General features: G+C 39.0%; 1 protein-coding gene across 4 annotated transcripts in view; it reads left to right on the top strand.

Moving 5' to 3' along the window:
• The window catches only part of GSH2 (glutathione synthetase 2), a 165,014-nt gene that overhangs the window by 92,641 nt on the left and 45,332 nt on the right, over positions 1 to 27,041 (top strand). For all 4 annotated transcript variants that reach the window (XM_089459450.1, XM_089459449.1, XM_089459451.1 and 1 more), the window contains 2 exons: positions 13,830 to 13,905; positions 14,122 to 14,252. In XM_089459450.1, the coding sequence (XP_089315576.1) occupies positions 13,830 to 13,905; positions 14,122 to 14,252 (207 nt within the window). The remainder of the gene's footprint in view (positions 1 to 13,829; positions 13,906 to 14,121; positions 14,253 to 27,041) is intronic.

Raw genomic sequence — 27,041 nt, 5'->3', positions numbered from 1 at the left:
GAATCTAAATGTATGTCTTGTCATTTAGTAATTGAGTATTGGGTTTACTTATCATGGATACTTTTGGGCATGGATTGATGGGGGGATTTGGCAGAAAGAGTAGGCTTAGTTTGTGCTCTTGCCCCCTTGATCTCTTTTGGATGTTACCCTTGGATCTTAGTCCCGTGGGATCTCCTTTATTGACCATTTGGTTGTAGGGTGGTACTACTTGTGAAACCCCGACTTTGGGTGTGCGGTCCCGCTCCTTTATCCGCATATATTACTCCCTTTCTACTCACTATACCCCCATTCATCATTTCTCCCACCTGGGTCTGCATTTCCATTCTGGGTCCACATAGCGCCAACCTCCCTACCCCCTTGCCCCCACCCTGGGTTAGGCCTAGAATGATGCCTCGAAGGTTGAAGCAGCTAAAAGAAAAAGAAAAAAAACATAATTGGCCACATTTAACAAGAAATTGTACCACAAAATGCAAAATATGGTCGGGACAAAAATAATTAGCACGTGGGCAAAAGCCAATACATGAGCTCTACCCCAATCCATGGTCATCACCCTGGTTCCATAGGCCCTAGATGAGCCTCCTTTATCATTCAGGAACCCATGATTGTCCCAACCCCTGGAGGGCAATGAACTGCCCTACCTAAAAGGGGGTAATCACTGCTATATCTTACACATCATGCTCTTGTCCTTTGAGCCCTGAGCAGTTAATTAAAGAAAATTCATAAAAGGCAAAAGGCATATAAAGAAGGGTGTAAAAATCAAGGTTGGGGCACCTCATGTACCATGATTCCTCCCTCCTACACATTACATACCTAGCAGTGGGCTTCCCCTTATCTAGCTACCCCTATGGCCCAATATGTGGCCTAGGATTGCCCCTCTCATTCCCTACTCCATTCCACTTATTTATCACTTTCCACCCCCATTAGAGGGATGTACCTTGGACATACTATCCCCTTTAAGGGTGGAAACCACCTAATAAGGTACTTGGTTAACCCCTTTGGACCTTGGAGATACTAGCACATGCCAAAGCCCACTACAGAAGGGCATCCCGTTATGAAGTGCCCACTTTGTTATCCATGGTTTGTAAACTCTTTTACACGATTATTTTAATGACTGGTTGTATTGGAAGCCTAGGGGACACATTGGATCTTATGCAGGATTACAGGTGGTTTCCATTTGGGTTTGGTCTCCCTATACAGGATCCTAACCCCCAGAGGTCTACATTTGCACATATAGGGTGTGTATAGAGAGCCATTGGCCTCCACAACAATAGACAACACTCCACGGATATTCATCGATGCTCAGAGACTACTAACGATCCAATTTTGCGATGATGGTGATATGCTTGGTATATTATGCCCAACAGGCCCCCGCAAGCGCCCCACACTCTTGGCAAGTGTCCCAGGACTTGTACGATGTCATGGCAGCATTCATTCCACCACTTGGACCCTTGCAAAGGATCTACAGGCATCTCCGATTCATATGGAGACCCATGGGGTCATTTATGTGCCCTCAGACCCATTGGGAGCACCACAGGTCTACTACTTGGAGAACAAGGGGTCACCCCCTTGTCCAACATATTCTGAGGAATTTATTCCTTAGTATGGCACTTCAGGACATTATTAGACTTTTGGAGGGCCCCACGACATGTACATATTATTATTTGGCCCCTTGTGAGGCTTATTTTTCCACTTGTGAGCTAGTTTGGTGGGCTTGTCACCAATAGGGGTTTTATTTGCACATTATTTTATCATTAGGGGCTAATGTAGGCCCATAGGCTAATTCGAACTCCTTAGGAGGCTATATATTGATGTTAGACACACTCATTTGGATCATCACTTGACTTGGGATCTCCCTAATCATACAAAACTTCACATTTTTTTCCTTGGAGGATATTTTTGGAGTTGGATGAATTTTGATGTATGGATTTGGGCTATTTTTTCTTGTCTTGGAGCTTTATCTCGTAAATGAAATGTTGGTTGGATATACTCTATAACGTTGTAAGTGAATTTTAACGTTGTTATTCTTGTTGCTGCATACTACTAAACTTAGGGCTAGTTGCTGCATAATTGAAATGTGGAATTAAGCATGTTTTAGCTAATTTAATGTATGGCCAATGTTATATTAATGAAATGTCGTAAAGATTATTTGTCTCGATAAGCTTGCATCATTTGCTTTGAAGTATAATTGCTTGAAGGTCACTTATCTTTTCTTTCTTTCAACATTGGATGAAGCTGACTTTTCAAGCCTCCTTGATCAAGAAACCAAGTTCTTACTCATCATCATCCTTGACTCCATATCCCCAAGTGAATTAGGCACTGATCCCTAAACAGGGTGGCCATCTCCTTCACCTTTTTCACCTTTTACCACTTTTTCCCAGGTCTAGCTCTCAAAGGTCACCTAGGGCATCAATTTCCTGGGAATTGACCCAAGGAAAAACTTCGATCTCCTACAGGTGTTGGTGGGTCCCCTCCATCTCCTACAAATTTTGCCTAGGCATCCCCAAGGCTAGACTTCAAGAGGTTCAATTCAACCTTTTGAAGTAAATATTCTTGTTTGCTCCCCTTCACCTTGTCCAGGATAGGAACATCATTGGTTGCTACATTTCATCCCCGAACCTGGGTTGGGTCCACTTGGTCCTGTGTGGTCCTACCTCTCAATAAATATTATTTGTCAAGGACCATTTGGGAATCCAAGTTTCCCAAGGATTATAGGGATGGAGAACTTCGTCTATAAGCCTATTTCTTCTCCCTCAGCCCTCCAATCCTCACCCCTTACCCTTGGAGGACCAAATCCCTTGATTAAAGAGCAAGCAAGTTCCATTCTTCACTCCATCCTTGGGAAAGGGTTTCTAGGGTCACTTTCCACCTATCCATTGACATATACTTTACAGGTGATCCCTACACTACTAGGACTCCTCCCATCAGTGAAAGTCCGTAAAGAGCAAGGAGACTTAGCTGTGTTGATAGTGGGCTAAACCTCCACCGTTTCCCTTAACCTAGTAGTTGCCCTCTTAGGAACCTCTTTTAGGTCCCCTGCTAGTTTGAGTGGTAACAGGACTATCAACTCCCTCTTAATCCCAAACTCGTTACCGAAAGCTATAATTTCCTTGGATGTATTCTCTCCTCCATTATCAGACCTTAGTATCTTGATTTTCCTTTCTGTATGGTTCTCAACTTCAACTTTGAATTCTTGAAATTTTATAAATACTTCATCCTTGGATTTCATCAAGTAAACCCAAGTTTTCCTTGAATGATCATCTATAAATGTGACATAATATAGATGACTTCGAAGTGATTTAGGAGTCATAGGACCACAGGCATTGGAATGAATAAGATCCAAGATTTCTTTTGCCTGAGAAGCATTGCTTCCAAATGCTCTCTTGGTATTCTTACCCAATGCACATCCTTTGCATACTCCTTCGTGATCTTCTTTTTATTCAGTGATTCCTTCTACTATAGAACTTAGAGTTGGAAGGATTTTGAAATGAAGATGGTCAAATCTTCTATGCAAAGTTCACATGGGATGATTTCAATGTGAACCAAAGCTTGTGCAAGAGGAGATATCAACCTGTAAAGTCTTCCTTCATGAATACCAATTACTCTAGCATTCTCTATGCTTGAGTTCTTACTCCATACTACAACTCTTCCATCAATGAAAGCTACTCTATCACCCTTATCTTCTAAACTTGAAATAGAAAGTAAGTTCTTATGCAAACCTGGAACAAATAGGATGTTGTTGAGATGAATGTTGCTTCCATTTTCTAGCTCTATAGAGGTTGATCCAATTCCTCTTACAGGATAGCTCTTATTATCTCCAAGTTCCACTGAGTAAGAATATTGTCCCTCTGATAATGTCTTCAGTTGTTTGTGATGACTAGTCATGTGTCTAGTTACCCAAATGTTCTCGTCTTGGAATGTGCCAGTGAGTGTTAAGAAGAGTCCTTGATCCTTTATCTTGGTTACTTGCTTCTTTGCGTGAATAGAAGATTCCTTGCTTCCTTCATGCCTTTCTTTAGATGGCTTGCTACCTTTGAACACTTCTTGAAGAGCTTCCTCAATGTAGTAGAGATCTTCATAATGCCCTTAGCCAACCTTAGCTTTGAAACCATGTTGAGAAATCTAAAGGGCAATGATTACAATGATTTCTCTTTACTTGATAACTGTTTGTGATGTATTTTTATGTATTAGCTTTGTTACTTATTATTATATGTGTGTATCATCAAACAACTGCCAAAACCAAGAAGAACAAGAACACAAAATATAGAATGCAAGCCAGGGCCAAAACCTCTCCACTTGAGAGGAAAACCCGCAAATCTCTTCTCTTCCTTATAGATTCTTCATTTGACGAATTCCAAGACCTTAAGAATGACCCCAATACCCTCCAAGACGAAGACCAAGACCAACCTCTCCGGATGATGTGCTAACATTGATGCAGTCAAACCTAGTGAAACCTCTTCCAGTAGCACTTGTTTGACCTCCAACTACAGAATTTTAGCCTCCACTGTAGATCTGAAATTTTGCCCCCCTCAATAGTTGCTGCTGCCACACGTGTGAGCTTCGATCTGCCTTCTGAGCCTTCCTTTGACCTTCGCTTGCCTTTCCCTCACTTCTGGAGCTTGAAGATGACCCTTGGTGACCTTCGCTTGACCTACTTGCCTTCTTTTCGCCAAGATCGAACTTATAGATAGAAACCCTATATTTGCTGCAAAAACCCTAGTCCTCCTTAGCACGTGTGAGAGAGAAATAGCCCAAACAAAAGCCTCCTTTGTCCTCTTCCTTCTTTGTTGCCCTCTTTTTCCTCCTCCTTCGCTAGAATGAGAGATGGATGAAGGTGTCTCAAGGACGTTGAGTTTCCTCCTATATATAGGCCCTTCAAGGTGGACGTGGTTCTTTCTTTTTGGCCGACTTGCCAACTGCAAGGCCGACTTGGTCTTAGAGGGTATCTAGACACTATTTAAGACAAAAATAATTTTCTTTACAAGTTACAATGTGCCTAATGGGATCTTCAACTTATGACAGTGACTCTTTTGACTTCTTGACCTAGGACAAACCCTAGAAGCACTCAATGGGTGCTTGATTGATAAATTAAAAGACCTTGAGCATGAAACCCATGCTCCAAAAATGATAATATTAATTTTCTTTCATTTTACACTTTACAAGAATAAAAAATACATTTCATCTTTATGAAGACCGAACCTAGTTACACATTTTTAAACACCTAATACACTTGCCCCAACTAGCGCGGTTGGTCAAGAAGAATCCACTTGGTGTCATACATGTAATGAGTTCCGTAGTCAAGAGGAATGCCCTTATAATCAAGTTGAAAAAGAGGAGAGGCCGAAGCATCTGAATATGATAAATGATATTGATCCATTCAATACCTTGCTTGGTGAATCGTTCTTTCCTTCTCAAAAAAAACATGAAGGAACCACTGAAGAGTCTAGTAGTGATCGTGATGAGCCACATATGGCTTTTGAAGTAGGAGTTAGGTTCAAAGGGTTGCATTACTCTAGGAGGAATAATGAGCAAAATCACCTCCAAGCAAGTAGTAGTAATAGTAATATCCATCAAAAGAGTGCCAGACCACCTATGCCTCCTAAGAGCACCCCAAAACCCAATACATCTTATTACAACAACATGTATTTGGATGTGGATTAGGAATTGTTTTGGCAAGGATGAATGCACAAGTGCCTCTATTAGAGTTGGCCAAACTTGATCCCAAAGAAGGGCAAGTTAAAAAGGTGGTTAACCTTTAAAAAGGGTTTGAGGACCCTCCCATGATACTTTAAAATTGTTAGGATATTCCGACACATAGGAAATAGTTAAGTATAACTTGGTCTAGTATAGAGTTAGGTAAAGTGTGTTTCTTTACTATGTACATTTTGTAACTTACAATCTGACGGTCACGATATGTAGTGATCCGACAGTTCATTCTCTCCTCGGTATTACCGACACTTGATCCGTGGCTTAACACCCGATTGGTCCATGATCTCTATTTAAAGAGCATGGAGGGTCATTTGTAGGTTAACTGTTCATGAGAGAAGCTTATGTAAAATTTCATTCTTTTATTAATAAATTGCCTGAAGTGGCCGCGTTGGCTCAGGCCGTGGACCGTTTCCCTCTTTGAGGGTTTTAACCACGTCAAAATACTGGTGTATTGATCTGTGATCTGTTTGTGAGCGGTGTCCTTTGGTGTTCTGTCTGAGGAACTTACCCTGTAAATTCCTACATGATATCAGAGCTATTTGAGGGCCGCGTCCGTTGGTGATCCAAATCTGAAGCCGGTAGAACTGCATCCGACTGTCGTTTCCTAGATCTACTATTTCTGACTACTTTCGGGCCGAGAGGACTGCTCTATTGTGTTGGGAGCATCTGTTCTAGTGAGGAACCCCTTTTGTTTCACGCAAAAAGGTTTCCGGTAGCCCTAGCTACGTCATTTTTAAGATCTGGAGGTATACAGTGTTTATTTGCAGTTTACAGTTATTTTCTTTCTGTTTATTTCGGTTTCGGTTTATTTAGCTTTTTTTATTACCGGATCTGTACCTTTCATTTCTGCGTATGCTCTTTGCCCCGCGACTCTGTGCGATCTGGGCAAATCAGAAACAGAAAGGAAGGATTTTTCTCATGCGTATGCTCTTTTCCGCTGCGCCTTAGTGTGATCTCGGAAAATCAGAAACATTGAGGAAAATATTTAGTTTCCGGCTAAAGCTAACTTCGAGCCGTAAGGTTCATTTTTTTTGTATGTCCATGTTGGGTTTTATGTTTTTTGTTTTGTAGGGAAAAATAGCTTTCTCAAGCAAGCACGCAACCCAAAGCTTTAGTGACTAAAAAATCACCCCCCCCTCTCTCTCTCTCTCAAACTTTTAGTTTAGCTCACTTGGTCCAAAGCTAATTTATGAGAGTAAAGGTCTTGAGTTCAAGTCTCCTTTTTGTGGGGGCGGATTTTTCATTTCCACACATTCCCGCACTTCGTCGGCATCTTCATCAACTTTTCTTCAAAAAGCCATAACTTCTTCATCCGGAAGCCGTTTTTAGAGCCGTGTTTTTTGAACTAGCCTAATTTTTCGAGATCTTTCCATTGGAACACTTAGTTTCAGCATCTATAGCTTCAATTTCTGTTAAAATGGAAAGTCCATGCCAAGTTATTCTTGACAGCACTAACTACTTCCAATGGTGGTCCTACATTGTTGATTTACTTAGAAGTAAAGGTCTCTACAGAATAGCCTCAGGCTAAGAAACCAAACTGAAAGATGAAGATAAGGCAACTAAATGGGAAAATAGGCAAGATCAAGCACGTGGGTTGATAGGGATGTCTATTTCTCCAGATCTTAGATTCCATATTGCAGAACTTGATACTCTTGAAGAAGCAATGAAATAGATCACTAAAGTTTTTGGAATTAAAAATGAACTTAAAGCCCATCAACTTGAAAATGAGTTGCTTACATTGGACCCCAATAATTTTTCTTGCATTGAAGATTTTTTGTCCAAGTTCAAGACCCTTAGACTTCTCTTGGAAGGTGTTAAGGTTAAGAAAGAAGATAGTAGCCTTATCTACTCCATTCTTACTAAGTTAAGATCAACCTATTCTGTGTTTGTTTCCACCTTCCATTCTACAAGAGAAGCCTTCATTTCTCAAGGACAAGCCTACAAGTCCCCTTCCTTTGATTCCTTTTGTGATTCTTTAATAAGAGAACAAGAAAATCTCTTACACCTTGGTCTTCTTCATCTTGAAAACTCTTCTAAGAAAGTGTTAGCCGCTCAGTAGCAACCAAATTCAAAGAATCCGAAGAAGTTGTATCCTAAAAGGAATGTTCCTAAACCAAACAAGGGTCCTAAGCAATTTCAGCCTCAAAATGAAAAATCATTTCAACAAAATGATAAGACAAATAAAAACAAAGGGAAGAAGACTGATAGACATTGCAACTTTTGTAATCGAGATGGCCACTTAGAATCCAAATGCTTTAAGAAGATGGAAGCCTTGGAAGCAGCAATGAAGAAGCATAATATCCATTTGGAGCACTCTTCAACTTCAACTTCATCTTCAGGAATGGCACTTTCTGCATGTGGTTGTCAAGCATCTCGGTTTGGCTATGCACTAAATGTATCTTCTTCTTCTCATTCTCATGAGTAGCTCATTGATTGTGGAGCTTCTTATCACATGGCCAAAAACAAAGCCATGTTTTCTTCTTTAAATGATTGTAACACCAAAAATATATATGTTGGTGATGATAGATCTCTTAGTGTTGTAGGGACTGGAACTGTTCATATAGACAATGGTCAATTTAATGATGTATTATGTGTTCCAACCTTATCCTGCAACCTTCTATCTGTATATCAGATAACTCATTCAGGTGAAGGTAAAATCGTTGAATTTTCACCTCACGATGTTGTAATTAAGGACCTAAGAGATCCTAGATAGATCTTAGCTACTGGCATTGTTGATGATTCTACAAGGTTGTATAAGTTTCACAACTTTGGGTCATCAAATCTTCCCTCAGTATTTGTTGCTCATAACGATGAAGTGAGCAAACTTTGGCATGAGCGATTTGGTCACTTAAACTATTGCTCCCTTCAGAATCTATGTAAAGAAAATATGGTGACAGGTCTTCCAATGGTATCTTGCAGAGATGGTGTTTGTTCCGGATGTGTACTCGGAAAACATCATCGGGATAGTTTTGAAAAACGTGCCTCTTGGCACGCCTCAGCCCCTTTACAGCTCGTGCATAGTGATTTATGTGGTCCACTTCCGGTTGTTTCATTCTCTGGCTACAAGTATTTCTTAACTTTCATTGATGATTTCTCCAGACGCACTTGGGTATACTTCTTAAAACTCAAGAGTGAAGTATTTAACATGTTCTTGGCCTTTAAGGCCTTTGTTGAAAAACAATCTGGACATCAAATTCTTAAGCTAAGATCTGATAATGGCGGAGAATATGTTAACAACAAATTCATCAACTTTTGCACTGAGAATGGAATTCAAATGCAACATACTGTTCCATATACTCCACAACAAAATGGTGTAGCTGAAAGGAAGAATCGCACCGTAAAGGAAATGGCTAATTGTATGCTTCAACCTAAAGGACTTAGTCTTAATTATTGGGCAGAAGTAATTAACTGTGCAAATTACATAATAAATTGCACTCCTACTAAGGTTTTAAAGAATATCACTCCAGAAGAAGCATGGAGCTCAATTAAACCAGATGTAAGTCACTTTCGTGTTTTTGGAAGTGAAGCATGGGCCCATATTCCAGATGAGAAACATAAAGCTTTAGAACCTAAGAGTGAAAAATGTATTTTTGTTGGATATTCTGAAGATGTCAAAGGATATAGACTTATTCCACTTAAGTCCAAAAATGTTATCATTAGAAGAGATGTAAAGTTTGCTGAAAATATATCGGCCTACGAGCCTAGTTCGGCGGATGTGCCACCTCTCCTATCTCTTCTACTTTTGAAAATATTTCTTCTTCAGATGGTGAAAGCGAGGATGAAAATCCTCCCCCACCTTCTCAGGATCCTCCTTCAGCTCCTCAGCTTCCAAAATGGGTCGTGCTACTCGGGATGCAGCAGGTGATCTTGCCGGTGATCCTACAGATCAGCGACGTACACGTTCTCAGTTTGATAGAGCCTCTTCTTTACTGGCTCAAGCTTCAGTGAATTATGATCCTGACACCTTTGTAGAAGCTTCAGGCCATCCAGATTGGGAAGCAGCTATGAATGAAGAATATCATTCATTATTGGCAAATGATACATGGGATCTTGGTCCTCTACCAAAGGGACGAAAACTTGTTAGATGCAAATGGGTTTACAGAACCAAGTATGGACCAGATGGGAAAGTTGATAAACATAAAGCTCGTCTTGTTGCTAAGGGTTTTTCACAAGTTGAAGGCATTGACTACACTGAAACCTTCTCCCCTGTTGCCAAAATGAACTCTATCCGCCTTGTTATTTCCCTTGCTGCCTCTTTCAAATGGGAAGTCCATCAGATGGATGTTAAATCTGCCTTCTTGCATGGGGACTTGCATGAATAAATCTATATGGAACAACCTATTGGCTTTATACAAACAGACTCCAGCCTTGTATGTCGGCTTAAGAAATCCCTTTATGGTCTCAAGCAAGCTCCTCGAGCTTGGTATGCCAAAATGGATAACTTTCTTTTAGAAAATGGCTTTTCTAGGTGTCATTCTGACAATACTGTCTACACCAAGAAAGTGGACAAGTCTCTTATCATTCTTGTTCTTTATGTTGATGATCTTATCCTGACTGGTAGTGATCCCAACCTTATAAACCATGTGAAGTCTAGCCTTAAAAGGAAGTTTGAAATGACAGACTTAGGACACTTACATTATTTTCTTGGTCTTCAAGTCTTGCAATCCAAGGAAGGTATTTCCCTTTCCCAGTCCAAGTATGCTTGTGATATTCTACGCCATTTTCACATGGAAGACTGTAAGCCAGCCCCTTCTCCCTTTCAGTCTAGAGTCAAACTTTCAGTCACTTGTACTTCTCCTGAAGTTGATGCTACCTTATACCGTCAACTTGTAGGAAAACTTTTGTATCTAACCCATACTTGTCCTGACCTTTCCTTTGCCGTTGGCCTTGTTGCTCGGTTTATGCAAAACCCACATGAAAGTCATTGGAAAGCAGCTAAAAGAATACTTCGTTATGTTCGAGGTACAGTGCAGTTTGGGATTCATTATAGTGTCGAAGCAGCTCCTCTATTGGTTGGTTTCACTGATTCTGATTGGGCTGGTGACCCTGATGATCGGAAGTCTACTGTAGGTTATGTGTTCACTCTTGGTTCATGACCTATTACATGGGCTTGCAAGAAACAAGGTGCCATTTCTCTTTCTTCAACAGAAGCAGAGTATCGTGGTGCCGTAGAAGCTAGTAAGGAAGCCTTGTGGCTTCGTCAGATCCTGTCAGAGTTTGGCTTTCAGCAACAACATCCGACTACACTTTGGTGTGATAATCAAAGTGCCATTCAACTATGCAAAGATCCAGTCCAACATCAGCGCAGCAAACACATTGAACTGCACATGCACTTCATCAGAAAGCTCATCCACGACCATGTTCTTGAAGTGCAATATTGTTCAACAGATGATCAAGTTGCAGACATCTTTACAAAGGCTCTCACAGAGGCGAAGTTCACTAAACTTCGATTTATGGTTGGAGTTCAGGAAGTTGTCACTAAGGGGGGATAGGCTCTAGTGCCTCCTTCCTTCTCCTATTGTGTCATATTTGTAAATCCTTCAATCCTATCACAAGTTGTTCTTAAGGGGGGATGTTAGGATATTCCGACACATAGGAAATAGTTAAGTATAACTTGGTCTAGTATAGAGTTAGGTAAAGTGTGTTTCTTTACTATGTTCATTTTGTAACTTACAATTCGACGGTCACGATATGTAGTGATTTGACGGTTCATTCTCTCCTTGGTATTACCGACACTTGATTCGTGGCTTAACACTCGATTGGTCCATTTATCTCTATTTAAAGAGCATGGAGGGTCATTTGTAGGTTAACTGTTCATGAGAGAAGCTTATGTAAAATTTCATTCTTTTATTAATAAATTGCCTGAAGTGGCCGCGTTGGCTCAGGCCGTGGACTGTTTCCCTCTTTGAGGGTTTTAACCACATCAAAATACTGGTGTATTGATCTGTGATCTGTTTGTGAGCGGTGTCCTTTGGTGTTCTGTCTGAGGAACTTACCCTGTAAATTCCTACAAAAATTTGTACAATGATCGAAGAAATGGAGGACATGCACCATTCCTATTACCTCTAGTGGTAAATAATCTAATATCACACCACTGTATGCTTGCTTTGGTGCCTCAACAAATGTAATGCCTTTTAGAGTCATGAACCAATTGGAAATGCAAATCACTATGCTATATAGGATTCGTGTGGTTTTGACTCGAAGTCCATCCCTGTGTATGGTCTGATGAAGGATGTTAAAGTTTCATTGGTTGCTTCTATGGTAGTTTGGAATCTGGATGCATCTTTGTGGATAAAAACTAAGGGTTTATCTCCCTATACCTTTTAAATGCAAAATCTACCCTTTGTTGTGGTAAACTTTCCCTTAATAGAGCTGACATCATCTCTCCTAAATCAGTTTTATGCCTTGGAAACCCTAAACCCTTGTTGAGCTTCAACTTGAAGGCTATTTGAGGGTTTACATTATTACTTTGTTGATCCAATCTTCAACTAAACTCTTTCCTTTAACTTATGTATGTCTAGGTACTCCCTTATTATTGCATCTCAATAAACCCTAGGGTGTAGAAGTCTTTATCTAGTCTAGGTGCATGATACATTTGCTCCATTATCAAGAATAATTGACTCTTGTCCAACATAAAGTATCTTCACCTAGCCTATTTGCATCATCTGGAGCCTTATAACTAGATTATCCTTATAGTTGAATACAGAGAAGCCTCCCTTGTGCTGAAACTCCACTAAACAAGAAGAGGAAGATTGCTGAGGTGAAAGTGGCAGTCTCCCTCATTGTTGCTCCAGGGTTTGGCCCTTTCCTTGTGAATCCCATCACAAGACCTGCTAGATTTGCGGCAACATTAACCATAGTCTTCTCAACACTAGAATGATCATCAACCTTGGAAGTGTGTTCCTCCCTTACTAGTTGTATTCTTTCTTCCTTTGGTACACAAAGCTTCCCCACCTTGTAGATGGCAATCAACATCTGCTTGTTCTCATTGTCCTTGTAGCTATTGGTACACCTGCTTGAAGTCCTCTTCTTTTGCATACTTCTCTCTAGTGTATTTGACTTGTCAAGTCTTGTCAAGTCATGCTGAAAATGAATACTTGACTTAGATGGAATTGACGAAATTATGGCAGTGCTTGACAAGATGTGTCCAAGGGTATTTTTTGTGGCATAAAAAGGGCAAGGTCAGAAAAGCCCCACGCTTGAAACTGATGTTACTCTATATGAGGATTTGGTGCATTCTGCAACTTGACCCTAGAAGTAGCTTTTGCTTCTGACAGGTGTGCATGTTGAGATTCTATTCAGGCTTGCACTGTTGCATCATCTCTCTTTATGGAGGAGTGGGTGGGTGCTCCCTAACAGGCAGGGTGCCTCTACAAGCTGCCAGATGTAGGAAATCCTCACGGAACTGCTTCTGGAACACCTTGCCAGTTCAGACAACGCTACCAAAACCATTCCTAGTGAATCAAGAACATTTTGTACCTGTTTCAAAGCTCCCAGAAACTCTGGAATGTTGGAAACGAGTTTGCAAGATACCAAGAGTGGTTTCCATGCAACCAGGATGGTGGGAAAAGGGTCATGTTCTGGGGAATAGATTGTTGTTGTGGTAGTTAATATTGCATACAGTCTATAATGAATTGCTAAGCTATAACAAGGGTCAATTCCCACAAAATGGGGGTCTTATTTATATTGGCTAAAAAGGTTCTAACTAGTTAAATGTAAATTCTGATATTAGCATATGCTATTATTCTGACATTTATCAGGCAGAAACAGGGCTGAATGTTTAGTTCTCAGGTGTCTCTCAAATTCTTATGGGGTTATACGTTTAATGCAGAATGCCGTGAGATTAATGGTTTAATTTGTGTTTTTTGTGTAAATGATGTTGTGTTTCATTGTTCTTGATGAAAAAGTAATCATACTGGATACCTTAGGTCTCAGAGTAAATGCAAAATCAAGTGTTATATATGTCATCACTACTATGCTGATGTACTAATGATTATTTTCTGCACATATTAAATGTCTTTGTGATTTCATAGTTTGAGAAAACTGTATATTGGTTCCATTGTTTCATATTTGGAAATATCAATCAATTCGCTGAAACATAAAAGCAATGCTTTTTGGTGCAGGACAAAGACAGCTGATGCCTTCACTGCTCGACTCTTAGATATCCATTCTAGTATAATGAAAGATAACATAAAACAGGTGTGAGCATGTCTTGTTGTCAGCCTCATAAATGCTAGCCACTTAATTTACTTAAGTATTGTTTTTACATTATAAGTATAAGCTTTGGTCAAAGGGAAATGGTCGTGCCGCCATAAACAATTTAATATTTTGGAAATGGTAGAGATACGATTGTAGTTTTTTCCTTTCCGCAGGCAAAAAAATGCTAATTGAAGCTACTTTTATGTTACATTTCAGGAAATACGCTTGGGTCTTCATCGTTCAGATTATATGCTTGATATAGCTACAGGAAAGCTGCTACAAGTAGAGCTTAATACAATATCATCGTCTTTTGCAGGACTTGGTTGCCTTGTTAGTCAGCTTCACAGGTTAGTCAACTGGCGTGAGACAGAAGAAATATTGATGTTCATGTCCAATTTGATGCCTATTACTTTTTCACAGATCCCTTTCCAGAGCCAGAATTTGGGTTTAGACTTGGATTCACAGGTGTTTTTTTATTTTATTGGGATTTCTCATTTTGTTACGTTCATCAGGGGACTATTTTCTTTTGAAAATTATAATATTGGAAATACAAAGCACAAGTCATTTAGTTTTATGATACATTAAGATAGGTCAGTCCAACTTCTTATCTAATCTATTGTGTACTCCTAGCAAGATTTAGCTCATTTATTCTGGGTGAGGGTTGTGTTAAGACATTAATTTACAGTGTACACCTTCTGATCAATGGTTAAGTCCTGATTTTTCGACCTAGGTTGCATCATTGAAATGAAAAACTTAGAATCATAGAAGCCATGAAGTTAAGCTTTCACAACATGAAATCCTAGTACCGACCACGTAAAAAAAGATGGGAACACTCACAATTTGGATTCAGATTGATGTCCAGGACAGGCATATAAGAAGTCTTTTACAATATGTAAGAGAGGTTGAGATTGACTCAGCTGGCACAAGGAATTGTTTTATATTACAGCTTGATGATTTATCGGAATGTCAAGCTGCTACATATCTTCTTGGATGAGAAATATTTTAACAAATCTCTGTCAAAAAGAATATTGATGGTCAATTCAGTGTTGCACGAAGTGGGGATGAAGTGGGTGCAATTTTTGGAAGCGGAGCGCCTTTTTCCAAAAATCATTAGAAGCAAAGCGTCCCAGAAGCATCTATACACACACAAACACATTTATATCATTATATTTATATTCAAAAACAACATCCAGAATGCCTAATTAGTTGCAAAATATATGAAAACATTCATACTTGTACATAAATCAAGACACAAATGGCATCCATAGTACATTAATGATTAATTATTTGAGCATCAACCATCTAGAATCTAGACTCTATCAATTACAAACAAACATACAAATTTTTATGTCATATATTAGAAAGTAGATCATCACCTTATGGAATGAAATAGGCTATCTAGCAACTGTCAACAATAACATGGCCAAATAGTTATGTTTACAAAATAGGCCATCTACATGCCGAAATATGAAGACCAAAAGGTCTAGAACAATAAACTAAACTAATTGCTAAACAACTCTCTACAAAAGAAGTGTTCACAAATTGTGGAAGCACCCATGTTACCGAATGTTGTAGCTATGGGGTAACGTCGCCATGCATGTTCCACCACTGCTTCATGAACAATGATCCACCATCACTTGTATTGAGATCCTCATCACCAATATCATCCTTCATACTTCTCCTCTTGGCTAGCCTTTGCCTCTACCTCGATTCTCTAGGGACATTAGTCAACATCAGCTAATTTTGATCAAACCGCTTAATCCAAGCCTTAAAATATGGTAGAAAAAGCTTAACATGCTTGATCAATGATTTTGGTTTGAGTAAAGGGTACATTTTGGTAAGCCTATGGCAAAGGCGTTCAACAATCAACACCACCAACACTGGGGTACATATAGGGCTTGGTGCTCTTGATTAAATGCCAATCACATACTCTCATATGTGATAGACTCTAATGAAATGCCACAATCCCATTGATCCTGAAATCTTGAAAACTGTCAAGCCTGCTGAATTTTGAATGGGATATGAAATTCTATTTTCTCCATATGGAGTTTGATGATGTTGGAACCACTCTGAAACATCGTGAGTCAATTAATGGTAATGTAAAAAATTTGAGCCATCCTTTTACTTTAAGTATTTAACATTACCATTAGGGAGCATCTAGTAAGCGTCTAAGGATTGTTGTCGCTCAAAATGTATAGGCACTACGACAACGACTCAGGTCGGGGGCTGTCACTCTAATTCCCAACCTCTCCGTTTAAGCTGTCTCCCAACAGTAGACTATGGGGGTTAGACACTTTGGAAATAGAATGAAGAAGGACTCCATAAGGCGCTAATTTCAAATATCTAAATACAATCGAATCCTTAATATCTTGGGAACCAACTAGTCCACATTGAAGCAAGATTAAGGATTCGATTGGATTTAGATATTTGAAATTAGTGCCTTATGGAGTCAATACTCCTGATTTACAAATTTTAAGACCAAGTACCGGATGGACAACTACTGCTTTAATGCGTAACTATCCTATATGAAATGCAATTCCTAGGACTTATGTGAAATGCAAGAATCTTGGTTGATTTTACTTGAATGCTTAGTCTAAGTGTGGCCTTTGATCTTTATCCATATTGAGCCTAAAATCTATAGTAAGTGGCAGAGAGAAGTCAAGGTGAAGCACACAAGGGCGTGATTAGCGATCCCTCTCCTTGAAATCTAACGTACCCAGTGCCTCCGACATTGCAGAGACTGTGGCTCTGACGACTGCAAGGTCACCGTTTTAAATACTAGAAAGACTAGACTTCTCAAGAGAAGAAGAAAATGTGTTCCTATCTCTCTATCAACCAAGCTTATGCTTGGAGGTAAGTTTTAAGATGCAATACTTGCTTAAGATGTAAATGAAATGCGGAGTTAGAGGATGATTATTAGAGGAAGATTGCTAAAGCCTTATGAGACTTAGATTATGGTTTATCTTGAGTTATTTTGCCAAGTATTTATTCAAGAAATTTCGATTAGACAATCTCGATTATGCCAACTATGAAAATGCCAACAAGATAAAATGGAACTCGCTTAACTTGATAATTGAAATATGTACAATTTGCCATAGATCCACAATAGAATACTTATCCAATCTCAATGAAAAATGCCAATGACAATTGCTTGAAATTCCAAAACCAATTATCTAAAAGATGCCCAATATGCAATTAGATCTCAATCAATCAATTATCACCTCCAATGCTACTTAGTCTTAGAGAGAAATAGATCTTTCGCACAATTAACTTTCTCAAATCAATGAAACAAGAATACCCTTGAGCAAATTAGATGCCCACAATTCCTTAAACTTGTCTTCTTGACCAAGTATGTGAAACAAATGTACTTTAGGATGTGAGATTGTGTGTGCACAAATTCAGAGCATGTAATTCAAGAGATAACAAGATTGTAACTTCTTAAATACCAATGGCAATAATTGCTCTCGACCTTATTGATGATGCAAAACAATTCCCTTTCACAAAATGAGCTAAATTTACTTGAAATTTCAGAGATTAAATTTGTGACAGAAGTTAGGTTCAGTGATTATAAGAGCATCAAATAGACTTATGACAGCAGAAAGTACCTACTGCAAACAGATATATCAGCCCTCTGAAAACTTTACGAGTCACTTAAAATTTGTGATAAAATTTATTAAGTAAATGCCCAAGTGTGTTTAAGCATTTTTCAGTGTTAGGTGAATTTTAATACCACTGTTATGCAAATTCATTTAACTGAAACGATAAGGTAAAGGGTTAGAAAAATGCACCAGGAAGCCCTAAGGCTTGAAGACACTTGCCGGATCAGCAAGCCAAATCACCCACCTCACATTTGAATGCCAAATTTCTTGACTTAACTTCAGTAAATGCTTAAAATTTATATCACGGTGACTGCCAAGCTTGCGAGGGCAGCGTTAAGGTAAGATTGAAGGGGCAGCAGTGAGAAGACAGGCCTGCGTTGAGCCTTGAGGGCTGCTACAGGCAACAAGAGGCAGCAAAGAAGGTAGCGTTTAGGAAGCGAGAGGACAAGGGAAGAGGCAGTGGATGAGGGGAAGAGACTGTCGAGAAAGAGGAAGGAGCTGCGACAGGGAAAGAGGAGGCAGTGGATGAGAAGAAGGGGCTGCCGAGGAGAAGAATGGGCTGCGACAGGAAGGAGGGAAGCCACAAGGGAGAAAGGGAGCAGCAGCAGACAGAGCAGGGGCAGTGGAGGAGTTGTGGAGGGTTGGAGGGATGCCGCAAGGGAGGAAGGGAGCTGTGACAGCAAGGGAAGAGGGAGATGGGAGCAGCGACAAAGGGAAAGAGCTGTGGCAGGCTGAAAGGGTGCAATAGGGAGATATGAGGCAACAGAGCTCCTGGAGGGCTGAGTGGAGGAGGTTAAGGAAGAAAAGGAGGCAAAGCAGAGGGTTAAGGCAGCGCCGTGAGAGAAAACAGCTGTGGATGAGGAGAATGGAGGAATGAAAAGGAAGATGAGGCTGTCGAGAGGGAAAGGAGTGCCGTAAGGTTTTTTTAGAGGACGGCATTAGGCCATAAGGCCTCAAATTTTTGACTAACCTCACCAAAAAAACTGTTAAACCCCAGATCGCCTTCACTGAATAATCTTGATTTTTTTGGCCCTAGAAACGAAAATTGAGACTAGATCTTGCCGTCCAGGGCCTAGATCTGTCTCAAACCCCAAAATTTCCTTGAATAAGCTGAGATCTCTACCTGCACAATTAAAGAACAAAAAACCCAGATCCCAAGTATATATAGAAATAAAATTAAAACCCAAAACCCCAAAGGTTTAAAATTTACTTTACAAATTAATTAGATCTATACAAATAAAATATAGATATACTGTATCTGAGGAGTACGAGTCCAAGTCCACTCCCAGATCAGTAGAATCAAGCTCTTACTAGCTAGATCTATCAATTAAATACAATATATAAAAGATAAATTATTTTGAATGAGGCACTAGCCAACAAACCCTGCACGAGAAACTTCGTTAGATAAGTCTTGGGATTCAATCAGGGAGACTTTTTAGTTCTTATGCCTTGGAAGTTGGCTGGTCCAACCGAGGACTTCCCCTTATGCCCAATTTTTCAAATATAAAAGATCTCTGCACACTCAAATCAAGTTGTCAAATCAATAGAGATAGAAAATAACACTATAATTCTCAAAAAATTAGAGATACCTGCTAATTTAATTGAATTAAAATGCTATCTTAGATCCAATAACCTAAGCAAGATACCTGTGCAATAAGTTATTCCACGAAGGCTAATAATCAACAACTTCTAAAATATACTTCAGCAGAGCATTAGGAACAATATTACCATAAGAAGTAGGAGAGAAACACCACCATCAATGAAAACCCCAAAGACTTTTGCATTATTATTATTCCAGGAAAAAATTACAAGAGAGCTTCGAGAGCTAGTACTCGATTCAAAGATTTGATCTTTTGTGAGACAAATGACCTCTAATTTATAAATGAATTCTCCAAACAACTAGTTGGCTTGATCCCTATCAAAGTAATCTCAACCGTTGATAAATATTTGATTATTTTTAATCTCCACCGTCAAAATATTTATTTTTTGAGGAATTTTCGAATTTATCTTTTAATTCATTTTTAATTAGCTCAAAATTAATTATTTTGAGCCAATTTCCTCAAAAAATTGACTTTGACTTAACCACCAAGGCCCAAGGGTCCAAAATTTCTTGAAATTTTTCAATATTCCCTTGTCAGGGGACCTCCAAAAATTAATTTCTCTAGGACCCACAAATTTTTTATTTGGAGAATTTATTTTCCATAAGACTTTAATTTTGACTCTAATTAATTAAATTTCTGGCTTAAGATTTTTAATTTATTTTTGCTAGAAAATTTAATTAATTGACACATGAAGGGATTAATAATTTTTTTCAACTCTCTAATATCTTAGCACCATGGTTAAAATATTATTTACATAAGATAATTGCATATCAACTCTCACAGGGGGAAAACCCTTTCATTATAGACCCTCAATTATTTTACCCAATTCTGCGACTCAATATGATCTAGTAGACTAAGTGATTTGTAATAAAATAATTTAGCCAATTAGCTAAAATTATTCCAAAATCATTTTTACAGAAGACTTGATTGTTGAAGAATCTAGGGCAAGTGAATTTAATGAGATTCTTCTAGCATGATAACTAGTGAGGTATTTTAATTTTTCTTTTTAGCACAACCTTCATTTGTTCTTATTAAAGTGTTTCTTCTTATATTTATCAAATAGTTACCAAAAATAAAGAGACAAGAACACAAGATGTTTGGCTTTCTGCCAGGGCCAAAACCTCTCCCTCTTGGAGAGGAGAACCCGCAAAAAATTCTTCTTATAGAGATTCCAATTGATGAATACCAAGATCATGACCCTTGACCTAATTAAGCCACTCCAAGACCAAGACATCAATCCTCTTCTTTGTCACTGTTGAGATTATCACCATCACTGCTGCTTCACCGAGGTCATCATTGAGATCATCATAGCTGCTCTGAGATCATTACTATGCATTCACTGATATGATCACTGTATATTTACTGAGATCATCACTGTACAATTACAGAGATCATCACTGTACCAACGAAATCTATATACTGAAACTGCACCGAGATCTTTTATTATGATGATGACTTCATAATTATCTCTTCTTGAAATCAATGTGCCGAGATTATGACTGCGTCCAGAATATGAGACAGAGTGTGTCTTTGTGGGATCACTGAGATCCTTGTCATCATACTTACACCTTGACTGTGTTTGTTTCTAAAGAGTATGCAGGGTGTGTATCTCTTCATCACAAATATACCGAGACCATGACTTCATCTTGAGACAGAGACTGTGATTTGTATGTATCATGACTTCGTTTAGTATGCCGAGACTGTGATCATGAGATGGCTGAGACACAAAAATGTTGTCACTGTAATTACCCATCCGAATTATACTCCTGTAGTGCGGATCACAGAGAGTGTACTCTTCCGAAGATTGCAGAGGATCCTCACTCCTGTAATGCGGATCCCTGACTTGTACCCATCCGAATTTTACCCTGTGACAGACCCCAAAAATCTCAGACAAGTCCGAGTTCTGTGTCATTGTTTTGCGGATACCCTAGCTAGGTATATATAGTGGTTTTCCCTCCATGTTTATCTGACTTGATAGAGTGAACCGATGTGTCTCCTTCTGCAAGACTACATGACTTCTATTTAATTCATTTGCTGGCCGACGTGAAGAGGATTGTGCTCGTCATTTTGGAGGGTTGTTAGACACTTTTTATAGACTTGTATACATCGAACATAGGCTCAAGAAGAGCTCCTTATGACTTTGACTCTTTGACTTCCCTAGACCTATGAAATGAGCAAGAAACTCATTCTTATAATTTACAAAATAATATTTCTTTTTCTTGACAAGTACAAAGATCAAAATTACATTTGTAGATATCGAACCTAGTTACACTTTCTTCAACACCTTCTTAACTAGGGAGGTATTTATAATGGTACTTGGTCATTCTCAATATGAAGAATTTCTCGTAAGAAGAATCAGATTGGTAACTTCTGTTATAGCATCATATTAACCAACATTGTTTCCACATCAAGGCCTTGACTGAGAGCTCTATCTCTCATTAGATTAGAGCACACACAATGTTGGCGAGACCAATGACTATAGACACCTTCATCATTGTCTCTCAAGGTACATACCCACCCGGGTGTTCACTGAGTATGATCTTCTAGGACTATTCTTATCTTGGGTTCCCAACCCTCAAAGACTATTGGTTCTCTTGCCTACTCTTATCTTGGATGCCCTACACATACTCAAAGAGCGTTGGATGCCAGATGATTACCTAATCCTCCATTCTTTCTTACCAAATGAAGACAATAATGTTGTGTCTATCTCTCCCTCTCAATTAGGGAGGATACACCCATCATGTGTCTACATTTCTCTTCATGGCCTTCACAAAGACTTACAGTTGTTAGTCCTGGTTCAGTGCATGACACATGAAATAGAAAAACACAATTGTCACTCCTTTTTAATCAGGGGTGACCCAATCCAAGCTCCCTCTTAATCAGGGACTTGTCTTTTTATCAACAACTTCTTCTTCGTGGGTCCTTTAGCTACTTGATCAACTTCTTTCCTTGATGTCATGAAATTTAGTTGAGCTTCTTCCTTGTAGGGCATCAACCATTGATCACTTTCCTTCTTGGTTTGTCATGTCATTCCTTTCTTCATGGAAAGTGGCCTTCTTCATATCTGGAACCTTCGTCATATGGCTACTTCTTCCTCATCATGTTTCTTTCAGGAATTTCCATCCACCACATGAATGCTAGTTGTACTTGTACTTACAATTCTTGTTCCAGTAGCCCTGCATGAACTCATCCAGATATTTTTGCAAGAAATCATAACATTAAATGAAATTGTACCTTTCGAGATGGCTCTTCATCACGACATCTTCTTGTAGGTATTAGCATCATGCATATATGTTGACACATCTCCCAAAGATATTCATTGTCAAGGGTCTTCATCTTTTCAGAGTTTCATCAGAGTCTTTATATATTTTCTGGGAGACTTCCTAGTCAAGTCTTCTTGGTCCTTTGGATGTTGATTGCCTTCATCATGTTTCATATCTCATGATCTCTTCCTTCCTCACACATTCTATTCCCAGGAGCTTTCAATCAAAGTTTTTTAATTGTAGTCAACCACCTCATACTTCATATGAGAACATATTATGTTGATTTCATCTTAGTGTGACTCTATGCCTTCTTGCATCCTTTCAGAGGAGGAGATCCCTTTCCCTTGATCATGCTTCTCAAGATAGAAGTAATGATCCATGTTATCTGCAACCATATGACATGACATTATAAAATTAAATACACGCATACATACCTCATTTCACCTTTAGGTCATCTAGGCTTCTTCCAACAACTTTCTTGATTGAAGTGTCTTCAACCACTTGATTTGCTTCTATTCTTATGTCACCATAACATCATCCACGAATTTCATGAGTTGGAGTTCTTGATGAAACACTTGCTTCCTCTCTAGATTAGTGAATCCTCCGATTAGGATTGTATCAGAGAATCTTGAGGATCTTTTATATCCTCATCTAGCAGATGTTTCCCTTTTGACTTGATGTATGATGAGACCTGTCTTGGATGACTTCTTCCTTTCCTTCAATGTCCAATGAGGTTCCCAAGAGTTATGTCTTTCATGTTTGACTGCCATGGATTTTGCTCTTCATGATTCCCATGGTGATGCCACGAGCTCTTGCTTCTAATGCCACGATGCATCTTAATATCATGGTCATATCTTTAACAAAAAATCGAGGAGCTTATGATAGTATCCTTTTGTGACAGAGGTCATCTTAATCGTAGTGGAGATTTGTTGCTCCTTCTTTTCTTGGCCCTTTTCTTCAGCTTCCTCCATATTTTCGGCGATATGAGCTTCTTTCCATATTCTTTTCATAGCATTGAATCTTATACTATTTTGTCTTTTCCTTTCTTTTCTTGATGATTATCTTCTTATCATCTTTCCTAGATCTCTCAATTGAGATCTCATGAAGATATTCTTTCTTTCTTTGATACCTTCATCAGGTCCAAGTGATGTGACCTTCTATACTGCATTTTTGTAGAGAATGTATCCTCTAGTATTGCATATATCTCTTTGATGTCTTCTTTCTTGGTACAAGGGGATGAGAGAACCTTAAGAGTTCCTTCCCATGAATTCAAAGAAGACCTTTTTTCCTTGATATGTTCACTGACTTATTTTATCTATGAGGATTATGACAATCCTCCTCATTTCATCCAAGGACCTTTGATGACCCATTCGATCCATGTATCTCCTTGCAGTCATGAAGTCATTGAAGCAAACTTGATTATAAAAATGAAAGATACTTACTTGACAAGTGAAGATGAACTCTTCTACTTGATATGCTGGTTGGAGAAGATGTATTAGAGTTTCCTCTTGGATGATCTTCTCTTCGATGGAAAGCCTTCTTCAATGGAAAAGGTTGGTCCCTTTTGATGTGGATGATCTGCTGCTTCCCTTGGATGATCTTCTTCTAGGGCAAGGAAATGATCCTCGCTTTTATAACCTAGAAGGTGATGACAATGCTTTTTCTTCTTCAATATGCTTTGCCTTCTTTAGCAGTGTAGATTAGGATTGCTACTAGGGTTTCAACCTGTTTCAAGATGAGGTGATCTTTGATTTTGAGATCCTTTGAGTTACCTTGCTTTGTAAACATCTTGATGAGGGTCTTGGTGGCCTTTTGATGATGGTTGTGGAGACACAAGTTCTTGTTGTTGTAGACTGCTTGTTGTAGACTTGATCCTTCAATCTTGACAAAACCCTTCAACTTGCTTTGATGCCCTTGAAGACTGATCCTTGTATGTCTCTTTGCCGCTCTTCCTTTGACTTGTGAACCTTAGCTCTGATACCATGTTGAAGAATCTAGGGAAAGTGAATTTAATGAGATTCTTCTAGCATGATAACTACTTGTGAGGTATTTTAATTTTTCTTCTGAGCACAATCTTCATTTGTTCTTATTAGAGTGTGTCTTATTATATTCATCAAATAGTTACCAAAAACAAAGAGACAAGAACACAAGATGTTTGGCTTTTTGCCAGGGCCAAAACCTCTCCCTCTTGGAGAGAAAAACCCGCACAAAATTCTTCTTATAGAGATTCCAATTGACGAATACCAAGACCATGACCCTTGACCTAATTAAGCCACTCCAAGACCGAGACATCAATCCTCTTCTTCGTCACTGCTGAGATTATCACCATCACTGCTGCTTCACCGAGGTCATCATTGACTCTTCTCACAAAACCCAGAAAATTATTGGGCTAAATCTACCAGTCATTGAAACCTCAAAATCTGCATGTAGCCTTCACCCACTACTAGTGAGCTACAAAAATCGAACTGCTGCAAGAATGCACAATTTCCCTTGAAGGGAAACTCCTCCAAATCCTTGCAAAATTCGTTCCTCAAACTTCTGGCCAAAATAAGCTCCAATACCCGGCAAAACACTACTTGCTCAACCTCTGCAAAATAGTTGGAAATCCAACCCACAATAGACGATCCTCCAATGAGCAACTCGAATTGCCTCTGTGCCCTAAGAGTGACGACTGAGTGAATCCCTACAATAAAGCTCCGTGGAAATCCTGAATTGGACTCACCAAATTACCTAACTAGGGAGATAGTCGAAGTTCTCCGAAATGAGGGTGGAATTCCGCTTAGAAATTCCTTGTTCTAAACAACACTAGTTGACTTGGCTAAGCAGCTCAAGCAAACTCTCCAATTTTGAAATGAAATGCCAAAAAATACAATGATCAAAATGAGGCTCTAGTCTTCCTTTTATGATTGCTTTCCTTTCCTCATACCATGGTTCGATTTCTCTCACACTATGCTTTGATACCATGGTTTGATTTTTCCCATGGTTCGATTTCTCTCTCGCTGTGCTTTGATACAATGGTTTGATTCTTCCCATGGTTTGATTTCCATTTTGGTAATCTCCACAACTTATCTTCACTTTATTTTTTCTTCTTTTCTTAAGCCCCAACCATTGTCTTTTCTCCAAAATTTATTTAATATCTCCACAACTTATTTCTCCTAATTTTATTTATCTAAAAATATTTATTATTCGCCAAAATTGCAAAATTGAAAATTTCCCTTAGCAAAATTATTAACTGGGGACATTATAGTCGTGGTGACAAGAGGCCCAAACATTAGCAATAGATAATAGATTTTCTTGTCTTTTCTAGTAGTTTTTATAACTGTTGACTCTTTCATATTTATTATGATATTTTTTGTATACAATACATCACAATTTAAGTTTGAAGTTGGCAATTATAACTCATTCGTAATGAATTATGAATATGATGCTTCTTGAAAGTTGAAACATTTCATTTCATGTTAGATATTTTTTGTTATCATTTGGTTACTTGGTAATGGTAATGGTTACAAGTACAAGTTACAACTTTAGTGATTAATGATGATAAATGTTACATACAGAATTTTGAAAGCTTGGAAATTTAAGATTGATGAGTCACGAGACTTGATATGTTCTATGTTACTAACTTGTGGACGTGGTTGATGAGAATAATAATTTATAGATGATTGATGTTACATGGTTCAATCCATGTTTTTATGCTTTTTATATCTAATTTGTAATGTCCCTTCCTAAATTAATTTGTCTTTAGTCTATTTCTACAATTCTGGCATTTTTGGTGACCATGGGACCCACAAATTTTTGGAGAAAGACTTAGGAGAAAAGGGAGGCCGAAATGTTTTGCTAGTGGAGCGTGAGGGCCACATGCATGGGGAAAATGCACTTGCCAAGGAAGGAATTTGAATAGCCAAGGAAAGGGGGTCGAAGAGCTTGTTGGAGGGGCCCACGTGGGAAAAAGGAACTCACAAATTATAAATAGGAGAAGCTCAGCCACATTTGGGGTCTTTTGTCAATCGAACTTTCTATTGTTGCTCGAGCTACTTAGTCAAGTCACGTTGTTGTTCAGCAACAAGTTTTCCAAGCGGAGAGCTCACCCTTTCTTCGGGGGACTTCGAGTGCCACCCTAGGGAGGTCAGATTGTACCAATTTGGAGAGGAGTTTGGAGGGATTCAGAGCTAAACACACAGTCACTCACTCAGCTAGTGCGTATTTGAGGAGGATGCAAGAGGGGTGATGCTTGGCTCATTTTAGCTGTCTTTCAAGTAGTGTCTGTTGGGAGAAATTTGGCATAGAAGCTTTAGGAAGAGATGACCTGTTTGAGGAGTTTTGGGGCAAGCGGTTCCTAATTAAAGGAAACACGAATTGGTGCATCCAGGGCCAGTGCAAAAGCTATTGTTGAGGCACACATGGGAGTTTGTGGGAAAAGTTTTGGAGTTGGGTTTTGCTGGGAGAAATAAGGATAACTTTGGGGTAGTGAGACTCAACATTTTGGGAGTAATTGAAGGGATTTTCAGGGAGTTTGCAGACAGACCGTATTTCTGAGCGGTTGGAGGAGGACGTGGTAATTGGGGCCGAATTTCAAGGGTCAGAACTAGACCAAACCCTTTCTGGGTTTTGGTGGGTTATTTGTGAGAAGCTTGGGGTTAATTTTATAGAATTTTTTGAGCACCGGAAGTGGG

The sequence above is a fragment of the Pinus tabuliformis genome, chromosome 7 (genome assembly GCF_031772625.1).
Source record: "Pinus tabuliformis cultivar Carrire ecotype Pingquan chromosome 7, CPIR1, whole genome shotgun sequence".
Lineage (NCBI taxonomy): Eukaryota > Viridiplantae > Streptophyta > Pinopsida > Pinales > Pinaceae > Pinus > Pinus tabuliformis.
This window is presented reverse-complemented; position numbering and strand designations above follow the sequence as displayed.